Here is a 15,648-nt window from a genome sequence, read left to right on the forward strand (position 1 = left end):
GTGGCAGCTTGTTGCAAAGATCCTCGATTTGATAAAGCTGTCCTCCCCGCTTGCCTTTGATGGGTATGGTGGTTGTAGCATCGTGGTAGTTGTGCTGTACCATGTAAAGGAATCTCCATTCCTTTAGACCTTGCATATCTAGCAGTCATGAATTTAGACCCATCTCTGTCTGTTAGACTCGAAGGCTTTGGATGGGTTCGATCGCCAGATGCTAGCTCACGCGTCATGCTACTCTTAGGCATGGTGTTGCGTGCAAGGCGTTTGCGTCTTGTGCGAGAACAATAAATCAAGTATAGCATGATGGTTAAGACAGCCATGCAAGAGAGCCCAATTCCAAGAGCCAATCGCAGAATCTCCTCTCTTGTTGCATGCGCTGCACACCCCGTCGTTGAAAGCGTAGAGGCTGCAGGTATTGAATGTGTGCTCGATGGAACTATGAATTCTCGAGTTGATGCTGTTATAGGGGAGGTATTATCTTAATCAGCTGTCAATTCAATCAGGATTGCTGAGGTAGCTTCCGTAGTCGTGTTGGTCAGTATTACTGATATACTGAATTTTGCAGGTCTGGCATTCTTGGGAACATTACCGTACAGAGACCTTGTTGAAGGGTTGAAATGCATCCATTCTGGTGTTGATTGAATCTCAACAAAGTCCCATTTATTGCCAACCATCAGAGATTCCTCAAAATAGGTGCCAACTGTTATGCTGATCTCGGCAAGAACCTCCCAAGAAATACTTTTAGACCTCACGAATTCCAATCTCCAGGTAATATTGGTGGTATCCCCATAGACATCGCTGACCATCGCAGTAATGGAAGTGTTGAGATGTATTGGAGACATTCCACTCAATGCTATGAGGGACTCGTCGAGATGTGTCCACGGGGGCGCGTCTAGCAGAATGACACTGGCAATTTGCGAATCAGATATCGGCAATCCATCAAGAAGGAGCATATCTCGAAGTGGCGTCGTTTGAAAGAATACTCCTACTTCGGCGACTAGCGTATTGCTGGGGTTCCGGCATGACAGGACGCGCAGAGAGATTGTGATCTGAAACGCGACTGCCACCTCTGCAAAGCCAGGAACGTTGGATGCGATGAGCAAAATTCCAAAATTGTGAGGCGGAGCCCGCACCGAAGCCATGGATGGAGTCGTGCCAGTATATGCGACTTCGTCGGCGTTGAATTGAATCCACGAAGGCAAATGAGATCGATCGGCAGATGTCGCATAATAGTTTGTATTCGAATTCGTACCATGGAATACATGCTTTTTAAATGTCAGAACGAATTGTTCTAGTGGCTGGAATAGGAAGGTATATGGAGGAGAGACAGGTCCAAACTCCATGAGGGTTGACAAGATAGAATCTTCACGTGACAATTCCGTAACCTCAAGCACCACGAGTGTGACCAGACTCATGGAACGGCCACTGGCATCTTCCGCCGTGAGCTCCATGGTCGTTGAGCCAACATCTTGTTGAGATGGGGTACCTGAAAAAGTCCTGGTCGAGCTGTTGAATTGAAGCCAGTCTGGACTTCTTGAAATCGAGTATGAAATCTGTGGGGCATTTGAGACGAACGTGACTTGGGAAAAGGTGAAGTGGTATAGGTGTGAGACATATGCCACTGGTGGTACCTGTGAGTTGATTGGAAAGAAAAGCTCTGGAGCACATTGGCTTTTGTATACAAGTAATGCCAATATCAAAGCCGGCCAAGGCGTCCTAGCTTCATTGAGCGGCATCCATATGGCATGGGCGAGAGTGAAAGAGAACGAAGATTTTCTGACAGTAGAATCGATGAGGAAAGACATAGAGAAGGAAAACGTGCTTCCATATTACGTCCCACCACAGTGTATGTCCTGTATGATGACTTCGAGAGGCTGGTCACGGCAAGGGATAGCCTTGTCTGGTGGCTGAAAAGAATGCGCCTTGCAGCGTGCCACTCATAATTCACTCACGGTTGGACGAGATAGGACATTTTGACCCCATCATTTCCATGAGAATAGTAGTTTGTAACGGTCTGCAAGATCTGGAATCCATTTCCTGAGTATAACCGTCGAGCATGGTGATTATCAGCGTGCGCCCAGAGATCGATGGTGCGGCAGGCAGTTTTGTGAGCGCGCTCGATGACCAATTTCAACAATCTGGTTCCAAGGCCACTCGACCGATATGCTGCAGAGACACAAATCTTATGTAACAACAGTCGATGTTGGCAGCGGACGGCGATAGCATACGCAATCAGACATTCATTACCATCCGACTGAGACAGTACGACAAGAATTTCAGTATTTGGCTTCTTGGAGATTTTGTCGTCAAGAGGTGTAAGCTCATTCTCGGGGAATATCTTCCGCTCCATCTGTTGAATCTGCGTTAGAACTTTCAGGACTTGAGTCTTTGGCAAGCGACGCAAGTCCGTGAAGTAGAACTGATCCATATTCTAAAGACTGGCCGGTGAACGGGAATGCTGGCAGTAAAGCGATATGAGAATCGTCCACGGTATGTCTCCTTCAGGCATTGGTGAGGTGGCGTTGCTCACTCTTCCATGGAGGCAATTGTGCCTCCCAGAGTCGGGACATTGAGCAGCCTACAAGGCTATTGAAGCATTCGAGTCAACAAAAAGATGGTTCTGTTGAGGCAGAAGAGAGTCTTGGAGGTGAAGGCCAATCTAGCCAAATTGGGACTTAGCGTCATTTGACGCGTCTCCGTAATCAAAGGTAGGAAGGAACTCTGGGGAGGAGTTGACTCCCCTCTTTATCAATTTCGAGAATCAGAGTTGGGACCTATAAAAGCAAGAAGTCATCCGCTCTACCAATTACGATTACTACAACATTGTTCAAAGTTGACTTAATTCAGCATGGCGCCTACAGACTCGAAGCGTGAAAAGGCTAGAGAGGTGGTGGATATCCTGGAAGAAATCGCGGCGCTGTTGGTGAGTTACGTCTAGAGCGATAACGTGGCAAAAGCATCTCACTCATCGAGCGCCTAGAACACACAACTAGACCGAACTCAATTGTCTCTGTGTGTGTCGCTTATTGAGAATGGCGTCAATCCAGAAGCTCTAGCTGTGAGTAGCATGGGGGGTTCAAGACGAGTATCAGACCAACTCTTACACATTGTTAGACCGCTATCAAAGAACTGAGACGAGAGACCCGAGACCTCCAACAAGACACAAGTACATCGGAGTGATTTTGAAACCCTTTCGAAGAAAATCACATGCGGAAGGACGGCTGCACATATTGACCAAGGAGACCACGAGACACTGGATGCCACTGAATTCGTTCAGCAGCGCCACCTCTTGTGCATCTGCTATATCAGAGGGATCAAATTGTCAGGATGGTCATTGTCGAGGTACCGAAGCCTCTTGAATTATGGAGCCGGGCTCCTTGACAATGCCTTCCTTACTGTCCTTGAATCGAAACGCGAGCCAGGGAGCGGTTTTCCGTTGGTCCAGCCTCAAGTTCCTCGGCTCTTCATCCGTTTGCAACTATCAACTTCCAGGGGAATTGGACCTAGAATGAATTGATCACCGACAAAGCTCCATAGCGCACAAGGGTCTACAGAGTGGAATCAACTCTGAGAGGATTACAGAAGGATTTCCTGGGTGCGTGGTGACAGCGTTTGTCACCAGGTCTCATGCAACATACTGGACCAAGGTACAAAGAACGCCACGTGAGCACTTCGGTAGAATGTCTCTCTGCATGCAAGGTGGAATGGAGGACCAGTGTTTGATGTGTCTCAAACGGGCATTCAGAAGCAGGTGACCCGGTGACGCGTAAACCACGATCTTTAGGTTTTTGGGCAGCGGCTCCCATGCGAGAAGCCATCAGCCGCGTTTAGTTGATCGTCAGATGGGTCCGCATTCTCTTCCTTCCGCAGCCCATATCGCATGACTTCCTAGAGCCTAGAACCAGCAGACATTGGTGAATTAGAACCGGATGTTGGTTGTTTGAATACTTGAAAATCAGGGCAGGGCAACACCAAACACGCAGACAAGAATGAGAGATGACGTATGCTAGGAATGCTTGGACTGGTTGATCGTAGCGCCAGTGTGGCTGAGATACCAGCAAACGAACCAGAAGTGCCAGTCAAGTTGGTAGGCAAGCCCGTAGGCATGTCGCTACTGCAGAGGGTACTCCGTACGTGAAACTTGGCAGAATTAGGCAATGATGGGTTGGGTTTGGCGGGTAGCGAGTGGCTCCCCAGACCTAAACCACGCTGCGCTAAGCCCTGGAAGTGCCCGGAAAAAGGCTGGGCAGTTTCCAGGAACAAAGGGCGTCAAAACATCGGTGCTCGTCATCCAACCAGCCATGTCGGCGGCGAATGATGGTCAAACACTTGTTTTTCCTTCAGCTGGAGGCCCGTTCTCAACCCTCGAAGATCGTCCACCCCATACAATACCGAAAAGCATTATTGTCACTGCTGGGCAAGCTGGGGTGATTCTAGCTCGAAATATGTCACGGCGGTCTGGGTGATTGGGCCTAGTATGTCAATCCTGGTTTGTACCGCCATAAGTTGGTCTGATTCCTTTGTTTGTCTGGCTTCTTGCTTCCGTCTTCTATATCAAAGTCTTGCTCCTCTTGCATTGCTTCCTCTTTATCCTATCTCCTTTCTGCGGTGTGCACGACTGTTGAACCCTCCACAGCTCGTGCCCACGAGACTCTAATTTCACATCTAATAGTGTATTCCACACTCACTTGATCTATTCTTCCCGCCTGCCACAATGAGGCTAACCGCAGTTGTCACGCTGCTATGTGCGCTTGTGGCATTCATACTCTCTATCCTGTGTCTGTTTGCCGGTTCAAATAGGACGTTCCTCCAAGATGCCGACATGCTTACGGTAAGAATACCAACGTGTCTTCCGTCGCATCGCTGATGACATGTAGCTAAACATATCACGAATCGGACACACAACGCTGTTCAATACCACTGATGGCGATGGTGGGTTCTTCGATACCCTGATCAACGACATTCAGGAAGACATCAACGATCTTGTCAACGATGTGACATCTGATATTGCCGACGCATTGAACCTACCCGACTTCTATCGAGTCCATGTGATGGATTTTTGCCAAGGCGTATATTACCCCAATGCCTCCATAGACGACCCAGAAGCGAGGACGACCAGATGTTCAAATCGAACTACCTTCTTTCACTTTGAGCCTTCGAAAACCATTGAGGAGGCTCTCCCCTCGGGTATCACTCTGGAGGATCTCCACTGGCCTAGCGACATTACAAACGCGGAGCGGACGATCAAGGTGGCGACAAACGCCATGTTTGTCTGCTACGTTATTGGAATTGCTTTTGCCGGCGTGGGAATATTTACGGCTATTTGGGCAATCCTAACTGGCGGTCGGCTGTCCGCTCTGATAAATTTGGTTGTTGATTTGGTGAGTGAGAATTGCACAAAGCAAGGAAGTCAGCTAATGGTGGTGTCTTTGAATAGATTGCATTCCTCGGCCTTGGAATTGCTTCGGCCATAGCGACTGCCGTGATCGTCAAAGGAGCAAACACCATCAACAAGTATGGTGAGAGCATTGGAATTGCGGCGTACAAGGGCAGCAAGTTCCTGGGGATGACTTGGGCAGCCACGGCGCTCATTTTCGTGGCGGCAATCATCTCAGTGGTTCAAGCCATTGGAGGCAGGAAGCGGGACAAACATCTCGGCGAAAAGGACAGACCTTGACAGAACAGAAGAGAAGGTGGAAGCGATACTTTTTGTTTGTTGGGACATTTGCATTTGCCAAGCGCAGCAAGCAACCTTGAAGCAATGTCAATTATGAGTTGAAATAATAAGATGTAATTATTTTGACTACCAATGAGCGTCTTCTTGCAGATATTGATCACTATACATTGTGTGTGTTCATGTTCTTCCAAGGTCAGAAAGATACCTCCTCCTCACCTCGTACATTAAATAAGCGTACGGAGTACACACTGGAGACCAAGGTTGGCAGCCTTGACAATGACGTAACAAGCGAAGCTCCACAAGTCTCCAATGTTTTATCGATATCGTGGCCATGTCGATCTGATCCCTGTTTCCACTGTGACAGAGACCATACTTCATGCAGGAATTTTGTGGATTGTTCTACCGCAAAGAGGTATGGTATGGCAGCACCAGATCTTCTTTTCTAGAGAATGGGAATGTCACCGTTATGGATGATGATAAAAGACAATCCTGCCATCCGACCATCAAAAGGAATTTCACATGGCACCTGCCACACAGGTTCCCGGGGCTTGCCCTTCACTAGTTAGGCTAGTCTGAGTCTTACTGGTGCCTGACATGCCCGCTGCCGTTGCTGGCGAATGCCTCAATCGCTACTCGCCGAACAAGTTGGGACCAGGATCCCGCCCCGTGCTACAGTACGATTAGTCGCTCCGTGTGCCGTAGGTGACCCGCAAGGTGGCTTGCAGGCTTGCTGCAACTTGCACCGATGATACTGACGCACGCGGGGTACTTTTTCACTCTTTTGCTTTCACCGTTCAACCGTCACGCAGTAACCCCAAACACTGGCACACGCCTGCTTTCTTCACTTTAACTACCTAACCTGACATTCACCATCAGTTCCTGCTGCATATTCACTTCACCATCCCACTCTGACTCTGATCTGCTTCACCTGACCGCACTTTTTTCCTATAAATATTTCTCTCCTGCCCAACTTTCTCTCCAAAACTTCTCCCGATCTCAGCTTGCATCTCTCATTGTCTGTTTCGAAACTCTGCTTAAACGCTGTGAAAGAGTAAGCTTCAACAACTCCTCACCCTCCGCACTGCTGTGAGAACGACGTCACTAACACCGCGCAGGATTCAACAACTCTATCTAAACCCTCACCTATTTCAACTTTGTCACCATGGGTCTCTCTGCTGTTCACTTCGGTGGAGGCAATATTGGCCGTGGTTTCATTGCTGAGCTCCTCCACGAATCTGGCTTTGCCATCACCTTCGTTGATGTGGTCGATGATCTCATCAATCGAATCAATGCCTCCAAGTCCTACAAGATCACTGAAGTTGGTGAGGAGGGAGAAAAGACTAAGATCATCACAAATTACCGCGCTATCAACTCCAAGTACAACTTGGATGAGGTTGTCAAGACTATCTCTGAGGCAGACATTGTCACCTGCGCTGTGGGCCCAAATGTGCTCAAGTTCATCGCCAAACCCATTGCTGATGGCATCTCTGCACGCACTGTCACCAAGCCACTTGCTGTGATTGCCTGTGAGAACATGATCAATGCCACCGACGCTCTGAAGGCACTCATCACCGATCCCAAGAACATGAAGCCAGAGGTCCTTAAAGACCTTGCTTCCAAGGCCGAGTTTGGTAATTCTGCTATTGATAGAATTGTCCCAACTCAACCTACCGATGCCAACCTCGACGTTGTCATTGAGTCTTTCTATGAGTGGTGCGTTGAAACTAATGGTTTCAAGTCTGGTCACCCCGAAGTCAAGGGCATTCACTGGGTTAGCGACCTGGAGCCATACATCGAGCGCAAGCTCTTCACCGTCAACACTAGTCACGCCACCGCCGCCTACTTTGCCTACCAGAAAGGCATCAAAACTATCCATGAGGCTCTCGCTGACAAGGAGATCCGCGACGAGGTTCATGCTGCTCTCGAAGAGACTGCCCACTTGATCACTGGCAAGCATGGAATCACCGACGAAGAACAACAACAATATGTTGAAACCATCATCTCTCGCATCTCCAACCCACATCTTGAAGATGTCCCTGTCCGTGTCGGCCGTGCTCCTCTCCGAAAGTTGGGTCGCAAGGAGCGATTCATCGGACCTGCAGCCCAGCTCGCCGAGCGGGGTTACGATGTCACTGCCCTGGTCCGTGGTGTGGAGTATGCTCTGCGCTTCCAGAATGTCGAAGGTGATGATGAGAGCAAGGAGCTGGCCGAGATCTTGAGCTCTTTGTCTGCCGAGGATGCCACGACCAAGCTCACTGGCCTTACCCCAGATCATCCCCTGTTCGAAAAGGTCTTGGAGAAGGTCAAGCTTGTCCAGAGCGAAAAGAAGTGAGGCCAAGGCATGGCACTTGATCCGGTTTGCGTCTGGCAGACACATGAGATACACGACTAGTATGCACTTTTTCGATCTTTGAGCCGGGTTTGCTCCTTAGCTACCGGCTTTTCCCAACCAGAGTCTTGCGAGATAGACATTGGGATTAGGTAGCTTTCATGGTGGGGTCTTTTAGCCCAGGATGTCGGCTGAGGACAATCAAAAGTCTTAATGACACATGACTCTTACTTCCAAGTTTCTGTTCTTGCCCTTGTGATCGTCGAGTGAAGCATAGGATATCAGGTGTTATACACTTTTCCAAGTGATTTGATTCGTGCAGCTCTACTCTGTACTCTACGATTATCTCCGACTTAAGTAAGGTCTCCTTCTCTGTGGATCTATCCACCAGAGCTTACCTTGGAGTTTGACCTCGGCAATTTCAATCCGTGTCCCATTCCGTGTCCGGTAAAGAGGTAATTCGAAGTCATACAATTCCGACATCATTTCTAGGGTATAACTAATCAATATCTTGTATATAAAGTAAAACTCTCCAAGTGTCTTTAGCTCACCGAGAGTGTCTTGATTCACGAATTCACTAATACACACCTACGCCTTCCACTCCACATTCTCTGAAGATCAGCAGACCATCTTCCACTTTGGTACTGTCGACATCTCTTTCTTATTTACTAAGCAAGTCTCGATTCTCAACGACGAGACGTGGGGGCCTGTGAGAATTCTTGTGGACCAAGACCTAACGCCTTCACCGCAAATACTGACCGTCTCGTTTCTCACTTTTGAGACCGACATTCGAGACATCCCACGCTGCACTAGACATCGAGCCGCAAGCTTAAAGCAGACTGAATCGAGTTTTCGAGCGAAGGAACGCCAGCTCCCCCCCCCCCCCCCACGACAAGTCAGCAAGCCAACCCTCACCGCCCAGCCTGAAACTCAAGTACCTTGCATACAAGACCAGAAGCAGTAACTTAGTCCTATACCGAGAAACACAAACACAAACACAAGCGGAATTGGAATTGGAATCGGAACCCACCTCCATACACACCCACAATGAGCCCCAACTTTCAAACCCCCCCTCCGACGACCTCGCCAACCATCAAACTAAGCTACCCATCCCCCAGCACCCTCCTCATCACGCTCAACAACCCCAAATCCCTCAACTGTCTCTCCACCGCCCTGCACTGGGAACTCGACGGTGTATTCAACTGGTACGACGATGAACCATCTCTACGATGTGCCGTCATCACCGGCATGGGCCGAGCATTCTGCGCCGGGGCTGACCTGAAAGAATGGAATAAATCCAACGAACGCGCCGCCGCAGGCGGATCTGGTCAGCGTGTCATGCCATCCAGTGGATTTGGAGCTGTGAGTCGCCGAACCGGTAAGAAACCATTGATTGGTGCGATTAACGGGATTGCCTTTGGTGGTGGAATGGAGATGGTGGCAAATATGGATATGGTGGTGGCCGCGAAGGCCGCGGTGTTTGCTTTGCCGGAGGTGAAGAGGGGAGTGGTGGCGATTGCGGGTGCGTTGCCGCGGATTGTACGTACGTTGGGAAGGCCTAGGGCGATGGAGTTGGCTTTGACGGGGAGGACCGTCCCAGCGGACGAGTTGATGAGTTGGGGAATGGTTAATGCCGTTACGGACGATGCGCCGGTTGATGTGGATGTGCTGGAGAGGCCCGTCGTGAAGAAGGCGTTGGAGTATGCTGACATGATTGCCGGTGTCTCTCCAGATAGTGTCATTGTCAGTCGGGCTGGTGTCATTGCGGGTTGGGAGGATGGGTCGGCCGAACATGGTACTCAGAGTATTGTTGAGGTTTGGCAGAGACGTCTCAACCAGGGTGAGAACATCCACGAGGGTGTTCGTGCTTTTGTCGAGAAGAGAGCCCCTAGATGGGTTGGCAGCAAACTCTAAGTGCTTCTAAGGACTCGAGCTCACTTTGCATAGTCACAAGTTGTAGAACGAGGAACAAAAAGTGTGGAAAAAGGGATTGGTTGCGGCCATTGTAGCTAGCTAATTACTGGATCATATGTGCGAGGCCCCATAGGAATATCAAGGCTGCTTGCCTACGTCCCTCGTGTATAGACCCCACCTAGACCAGTAGAAGCACTTGCAACACAATGTCCATAACTTCATTCTCAGCCTTTGAACATTCGCATATTGACGCACTGTTTATTGACTCATACAAGACATACTCAATGATGTACTAGACAACCCTGGATGCGCAGGTCCATGCTCTCGTTCTCCTCGAGGCATCAGACAAGGTCTTCTCTCCAGCTAGAGTTTCAAGGACCCATTTGTCGGAGAGGAGAGATGCACTGTGCCATAGATAGTTGAACCTAGACCGGGCTTGGCCACAGGCTGACAGGGTCCATCGACTGTCGGCATTGTTGCGCACAAACGGGGGACAGAACCGTGAATTTTGGGTATCGATTAAGGAGAGAGTCATGTGGATCATGCACGTTGGTGTTGAGGCATTTGCGGCATTCCCGCATATTGACCACCTTGGTTCTGCTGTTGCAATTGCTGGTAATACAGAGCCTGCTGTTGTTGTTCTTGAGTCATGTAGCCACCATGAGCGGCGGGTCTTGGCATGCCTGCGGCTGCGGGTGGGAGAGAAGGAACATCATCGGGGGACGCGACATCATCGCCGGTATCGACACCATTCTCTGCTCCCGAGGGCTCAGGTGCGTTGAGGCAGGCCTGCATATGGTTAGCTAGTGCATCGAATGGATCATGTTCAAGCACATACTTGAATGAGATTCTTGCCCTCGGCCTTGGTGACTAGAGGCTGGAGCTTAGGAGTGGTGAAAGTATAAACCAGGCCAGTCTCTGAGACGACCAGGAGGAGGACTTGAGTGCCGGTGAGGACTGAAAGCTCGTAGGCCTAGAAGGGACGTTAGATCGAACAGGGCGCATGAGGGACAGCCACGAGGTGAACCTACCTTCTTCATGATGCCAGCTTTTCTCTTGGAGAAAGTGATGTGTCGGCGCGATTTGTCTTGAATAAATTTGATTTCGATCTTTCTGCGCTCTCTTCCTCCCTTTTCGTCGTCATCGTCGTCGTCATCGCCTGCTAGGGACGTCCTAGGGCGCTTTGTTCCCCGAGAGTCAACGCCGTTGCCAGCAAGGTCGTCACCGGGAGAGGGGTGGTCGAGACCAGTGGAGGGATCAGTGATGTCGGCCATTGTGGTTGTAATGAAGCTTTCGAGGTATGCCGATGTCTACCCAAAGAAGAAAAGTGTCAATAGACTAAAGCGGAAAGGTTGTGGATGGAAGTCGAACCTAATGAGGCAATCCCCAAATTGATGGAGAGATGAAAAGTCGAAACGCCAAGGTGGAGTTGTTTCTATAAAGGTAATGACAGTTAGTTAAGAGTAGCAGGATATGAGTCAACGGAGCAGAAGCGCGACGGTGACGCGTTGATGGTGAAGAGCGGTGGTGAGGTATGCATGGCGGGTGTGGCACTTCGACGACGTACACAGGCTGGTGCAGGGTGCAATCGCAGGCACAGGCAAAATCTCAATGAGGAAACGGGGGAACGACAGGCAGATGTCGAGCAATCAAGCTTTGTGGATTGAGGGATGTGCAACAATCAAACTGCAACTGGAATAAGGAAGTGGATTTTTGAAGAGGCAGCGAGTAACCACTTGCTGTATTGGTGCTGAAGAACAGAAAAGGGTTTGGTATGGCAGGATAAGTAAGAAGAGAGGGTGCGGGTGTATTGAACGGGAGTCTCGGCAGAATGGGAACGACCAAGTGAGTGAGGAAGATTTGAGGGGCAAGGTAGAGTAGAGAGCGTTAGGGAGCCATGGAGTGCAGTCAGGGTTCCTCGGTGGGCAGGAAGCAGGCGCTGGGAGTAGTGGGGACTCGGGGAGCGAGGGAGTGCAGAAGACTCTGGTGCCAGGCGTCAGGTGGTGTTAGGTGGTAGTGTTCAGCGGGCGGATGGTGGAATTGCCTTGCAACGGGGAAGACCAGGGTAAATGCAGCCTGGGACCAGTGGTGTAGTGTGGTGGAGCCTGGACTAAAGAAGGGTTGCATGATGGTCGAACGTCGGGGGCCGGAGTATGCTGCTTGATGGCTGTGCTTGATAGCTTTGCTTGATTATGGTACGGCGCCTGGGTTGGTGGACTCGGTAGGCCGGGAGGGGATATCTTCGGAGGGGGCTGGAACTGGAGCTTGGCAACTGAGACCCGTGCATTGATTCCCGACCTTTGCTAATAAACCTTGAAGTTGGAGGGACGGGGAGGTTCTTTGTCTGGTTGGGAGAAACCTGTGACGGTGTCCAGGAGGCCTGCAGGTGAACCAGGGCCCAATCGAAGAATTGTTGTTGGCGTTTGATGGATGTCGACATTGTTGTGCACAGTCATGTGGGTCGAGCACCAGTGTCGTTGAGCCTTTCGACGGTGAAGGGCAGAAAGAGCAAGAGAAGGTAAAAGGAAGTGTGGAGTTGATGGGCTGGGTATTCTTTCACAAAGGATGTTCTCTCGATCAGGTAAGGTCAAAGGTCGATCCTGTTGGTGGCACGCGCAAGGCAATTGGGAATGGGCGAGGTATGATGGGGCTCAACAAGTCAAAATACCTACGTACCGGACAGAGAAAGTTTGTGCTTTCCCAACGATGAATTGTGACAATTCCAGGGTGTTGGAATTGACAAGATAGGGCCAATCTGTAACAGAAAAGGCCAAATGGAGAAGGGGATGGTGGACAACTGGATGACTGTTGCACGGATGGTGTTGAACAGAAATTGGGTATGGCAGAGAGAGGAAAGATGTGGACAGTGGACGAGAGAGGAAAGAAGGATTCAGAAAGGGCATAGTGGCTCTCCCTACCTTTTGTAGACTGGAAGGGTTCTTTGCGTCTGGACCTTCCTCTGGCACGCTCTGGCACGATTGGTTCTTTTAGCCTGCGGATCACCCATTCCCCGACTCAAAGACACCGCTGATTAGCTACGCGGGCGCAAAAGTGACTGGAGACCCAATCCCTGGTCAGCGATGGTGATCCACCGCACTAAACAGCCGCTAGCTCGACTAGTGCGCAGCGGCGTGTTAGCCCTACCACCCTGCGCTCAATAATAATGCAACTTGGAATTTTGTATGCCTGCGTTTGTTCCCAACTCTACTACTGAACTCTACTTTCAATCGATTTTCCACCGTCTTTTTGCTATCGTGACTACTCGTATCCCAGCACACCATGGTTGTTCCACCCTGCATTCACTCCGTGTCCATATCTATCTCATCATCGAATGGAATCACGAATGCTCTCAAGGATAAGACCATGCGGCAATCATCTGGACCGAATTTGAGTACCCACCTACCTTTGCCACTACCTTAGGCAACTGAACACGCCAGAGTCCCTCTGGTCTAGAGGCGCAGTAACTATAGTAAGGGGATACCTACAAGTAGTTACTAGATAAGTCTGGATGAATGGTATAATCAGGCCATAATGACATGAAGGACATGGAGTAAGAACATGGCCCGGCTGGTCTGGGGGGCTGAATCATCACAACGTGCATGCAGGACAGTACAGAAGTAATGTGGCCACAGAAGGCTTGAAGAATAATGTTCTCCAGGCAGAACCTCTGCTAACGAATCCCCGCCTGGAGCACGGTCGCAACCACTTGGATTCCGTCGCAATATCGCATAAGAACACAGTAAGCTTACCATTTCTTTCGTCTGGTAGGTAGCAAGGCTTTGATTTGATTCGACCGACCGACCTGTTCTTTAATACTATTATTTACATCATGACCAAGAGCAAGACAATCGACTTTGGCTGCGGCAATCGTGGCGAAAAGTTGCGGCGTCAGGTCGCAGCCTCACCGGGGCCGCGATTGACCCCAGGTGTCCGGAGTGCTCGGCTGATGACTTGACGGCACTCAAGCCTTTCGGCAGCTATGACCATTCAAAAGTCGTTGAGCAAAATACTCTGGATCACCATTCTAATAAATGCTGGGATGTTGCTGACATCACCTCGTGCTCAGCCTTACCATCGTGCAAGCAAAGACCACTGTGACTAAGACGATAAGTCAGTACTCATCATCCATTGCTTCATGCCCCTCATGGAGGCACTTCCTTTCCTGCCCAGTCCCAACACCTCCCTCTTCCATCTTGATTTATGCCGCAGATGACCTCCAGCAACCTTTCTGCACTGTATTCTGGACTGAACAGCTTCTCCTTTGGGGTGCTCTGCCAGAATTGCTCACTCAGGTCTGTTCTCACCGTGCCAGGGTGAAGCCCAATACACATGGTATTCTCAGCACTCTGCAGTCTGAGATAGATATCCGTCGATTTGACCAGTTGGTTGACTCCGGCCTTGGATGCACGGTAGCTATACCATCCTCCTAGTCGATTGTCTCCAATTGAACCCACTCTCGCACTCATCAGTGCTATTACAGAGGAAGGAGGCAGACCTTGGATGGACTGCAGCTCGACGGATTTGCGCGGAACAAATCCAGATAAATGTTTAACCAGCATCATGGGAGCCAGTAGATTGAGCTTCAAGGTGGACAGTGCTGTGTGGTACTCAATCTTGTCAGGTGCCTTTTCAGGTTGTAACATACCTGGCAGGAACAACCCCAACCTCATGTGAGCTGCCTTGTTCTTTCCTTTGTCATTGTACCGTTCTTTGCAATATCCCGCCAAGTCTGAGATGGATGGTTCCTCGAGAACATCACATTCCTGCACATCTAGCCGTGATGCACGAGACTCATCCAAGTCAAGACCCGACAAGATCCTCTCTTTCACTCCGTCCAGATCCGATCTCGCCGTTGCCACAACCGGCACACTGGCCGGGGTCGTCTTGAGGAGATGTCTGGTAAGAGCGAGACCAATACCCCTCGACGAAGGCGTGACTAAAGCCCACGCCATAATCTCTGCCCTCTTTTCCTCGTTCCCTGCTTCCAGCCTCTTGAATATCCAAGAGAAGTTCGGCTACAGAAGTTGTTGCATCAATTGGAGGACGTCAACCGATTGACAGGTTCAGTGACGTTTGGTGCCAGAGAAGCCCCGCTCTTTGGCGTCAATGTACAATGTACTGTACTCGAGCCACCTCCACAGGCAGATGCAACCACTTCAACACCCAGACCTCGCCGCACCCAATGCAACGACGACACTGACGGTATCTAACTGCAAAGAGATGGACTGTGAACAAGCCACCGAACCGCCCCAAATGACACTCCAAAACCACCCGAGTCCGGCACTGGTGTTTGGGGGGGGGCCGCCGCAACGCTTGGACGGAAAGTAGAAGACCGCCCGGAACGGTTGCGTGGCCTGCGGCAGAAAGGCTCGAAGCAGATGAGTTCTTCGGCAGATATACGACGTATGCCTAGGCGTAGTTGTAACAAGGAAAAAAGCACCGCCGATGGAATCACCTCGTCCGTGTGGTGGTCCAGGCCTAGTTAGTTGGCTTGGGTGTGATGATGTCGGTGGACTTTCGGGCACTTTGGACCTCTAGAACCGTGCACACTTAAGGAAGAGGTCTCCTGAGAAAAGTGACCCTCAATCAACGTTTGATGGATACCTCGGTGGTGTGAAAATGCCGATTAAATGTTGGTTCAGGCCGAAGGGTATATAGAAATTTAAATAATTTATGTTCATGGTAAGCAAGCACCTGTACAGTACAATACATATGCAAGCTTTCAAAACGA

General features: G+C 50.0%; 8 protein-coding genes across 10 annotated transcripts; 4 read left to right on the forward strand and 4 right to left on the reverse strand.

Annotated features, from left to right (window-relative positions):
• Positions 1 to 476: 476 nt before the first annotated feature.
• PV10_05976 (uncharacterized protein) lies at positions 477 to 1,802 on the reverse strand (the record flags this gene model as incomplete). The annotated part of the gene is made up of 1 exon (XM_016370716.1): positions 477 to 1,802. The coding sequence occupies one exon, from the start codon at positions 1,800 to 1,802 to the stop codon at positions 477 to 479; it is 1,326 nt and encodes a 441-aa protein (XP_016223009.1).
• Positions 1,803 to 1,945: 143 nt separating this feature from the next.
• PV10_05977 (uncharacterized protein) lies at positions 1,946 to 2,425 on the reverse strand (the record flags this gene model as incomplete). Its single annotated transcript, XM_016370717.1, has 1 exon — positions 1,946 to 2,425. One exon carries the CDS (start codon positions 2,423 to 2,425, stop codon positions 1,946 to 1,948), a length of 480 nt encoding a protein of 159 aa, XP_016223010.1.
• A 334-nt stretch (positions 2,426 to 2,759) lies between these two features.
• PV10_05978 (mitotic-spindle organizing protein 1) lies at positions 2,760 to 3,940 on the forward strand. The gene is made up of 3 exons (XM_016370718.1): positions 2,760 to 2,920; positions 2,978 to 3,055; positions 3,112 to 3,940. Exons 1-3 carry the CDS (start codon positions 2,846 to 2,848, stop codon positions 3,175 to 3,177), a joined length of 219 nt encoding a protein of 72 aa, XP_016223011.1. The 5' UTR covers positions 2,760 to 2,845; the 3' UTR covers positions 3,178 to 3,940.
• A 693-nt stretch (positions 3,941 to 4,633) lies between these two features.
• Positions 4,634 to 5,674, forward strand: PV10_05979 (uncharacterized protein; the record flags this gene model as incomplete). Its single annotated transcript, XM_016370719.1, has 3 exons — positions 4,634 to 4,828; positions 4,875 to 5,378; positions 5,435 to 5,674. Exons 1-3 carry the CDS (start codon positions 4,712 to 4,714, stop codon positions 5,672 to 5,674), a joined length of 861 nt encoding a protein of 286 aa, XP_016223012.1. The 5' UTR covers positions 4,634 to 4,711.
• An 813-nt stretch (positions 5,675 to 6,487) lies between these two features.
• Positions 6,488 to 8,233, forward strand: PV10_05980 (uncharacterized protein). Its single transcript, XM_016370720.1, has 2 exons — positions 6,488 to 6,725; positions 6,790 to 8,233. Exon 2 carries the CDS (start codon positions 6,837 to 6,839, stop codon positions 8,004 to 8,006), a length of 1,170 nt encoding a protein of 389 aa, XP_016223013.1. The 5' UTR covers positions 6,488 to 6,725; positions 6,790 to 6,836; the 3' UTR covers positions 8,007 to 8,233.
• A 659-nt stretch (positions 8,234 to 8,892) lies between these two features.
• PV10_05981 (uncharacterized protein) lies at positions 8,893 to 9,917 on the forward strand (the record flags this gene model as incomplete). Its single annotated transcript, XM_016370721.1, has 1 exon — positions 8,893 to 9,917. Exon 1 carries the CDS (start codon positions 9,051 to 9,053, stop codon positions 9,915 to 9,917), a length of 867 nt encoding a protein of 288 aa, XP_016223014.1. The 5' UTR covers positions 8,893 to 9,050.
• A 62-nt stretch (positions 9,918 to 9,979) lies between these two features.
• Positions 9,980 to 12,778, reverse strand: PV10_05982. Of its 3 annotated transcripts, none has more exons than XM_016370724.1 (5): positions 12,594 to 12,778; positions 11,289 to 11,352; positions 10,949 to 11,227; positions 10,756 to 10,890; positions 9,980 to 10,706 (listed from the first exon to the last, which is right to left on the reverse strand). In XM_016370724.1, exons 3-5 carry the CDS (start codon positions 11,189 to 11,191, stop codon positions 10,458 to 10,460), a joined length of 627 nt encoding a protein of 208 aa, XP_016223017.1. In that variant the 5' UTR covers positions 11,192 to 11,227; positions 11,289 to 11,352; positions 12,594 to 12,778; the 3' UTR covers positions 9,980 to 10,457. The 3 variants fall into 3 exon arrangements, with proteins under 3 accessions (XP_016223017.1, XP_016223016.1, XP_016223015.1); XM_016370723.1 differs by having other exon boundaries at positions 11,485 to 12,778; XM_016370722.1 differs by having other exon boundaries at positions 11,289 to 12,778.
• A 1,281-nt stretch (positions 12,779 to 14,059) lies between these two features.
• Positions 14,060 to 14,869, reverse strand: PV10_05983 (uncharacterized protein; the record flags this gene model as incomplete). The annotated part of the gene is made up of 1 exon (XM_016370725.1): positions 14,060 to 14,869. One exon carries the CDS (start codon positions 14,867 to 14,869, stop codon positions 14,060 to 14,062), a length of 810 nt encoding a protein of 269 aa, XP_016223018.1.
• Positions 14,870 to 15,648: the final 779 nt, after the last annotated feature.

The sequence above is a fragment of the Exophiala mesophila genome, assembly GCF_000836275.1.
Source record: "Exophiala mesophila strain CBS 40295 unplaced genomic scaffold supercont1.4, whole genome shotgun sequence".
Classification (NCBI taxonomy): Eukaryota; Fungi; Ascomycota; class Eurotiomycetes; order Chaetothyriales; family Herpotrichiellaceae; genus Exophiala; species Exophiala mesophila.

What these genes read in the sequence shown, in the direction of transcription:
- PV10_05978 (XM_016370718.1), top strand. Translation starts at nt 2,846, where the DNA reads ATGGCGCCTACAGACTCGAAGCGTGAAAAGGCTAGAGAGGTGGTGGAT. An exon ending in AAGAAATCGCGGCGCTGTTG is followed by an intron (nt 2,921 to 2,977) that starts GTGAGTTACGTC and finishes TCGAGCGCCTAG; the next exon opens with AACACACAACTAGACCGAAC. An exon ending in TCAATCCAGAAGCTCTAGCT is followed by an intron (nt 3,056 to 3,111) that starts GTGAGTAGCATG and finishes ACACATTGTTAG; the next exon opens with ACCGCTATCAAAGAACTGAG.
- PV10_05980 (XM_016370720.1), top strand. Translation starts at nt 6,837, where the DNA reads ATGGGTCTCTCTGCTGTTCACTTCGGTGGAGGCAATATTGGCCGTGGT.
- PV10_05982 (XM_016370724.1), bottom strand. Translation starts at nt 11,191, where the DNA reads ATGGCCGACATCACTGATCCCTCCACTGGTCTCGACCACCCCTCTCCC. An exon ending in AAGCTGGCATCATGAAGAAG is followed by an intron (nt 10,891 to 10,948) that starts GTAGGTTCACCT and finishes CGTCCCTTCTAG; the next exon opens with GCCTACGAGCTTTCAGTCCT. An exon ending in AGGGCAAGAATCTCATTCAA is followed by an intron (nt 10,707 to 10,755) that starts GTATGTGCTTGA and finishes AACCATATGCAG; the next exon opens with GCCTGCCTCAACGCACCTGA.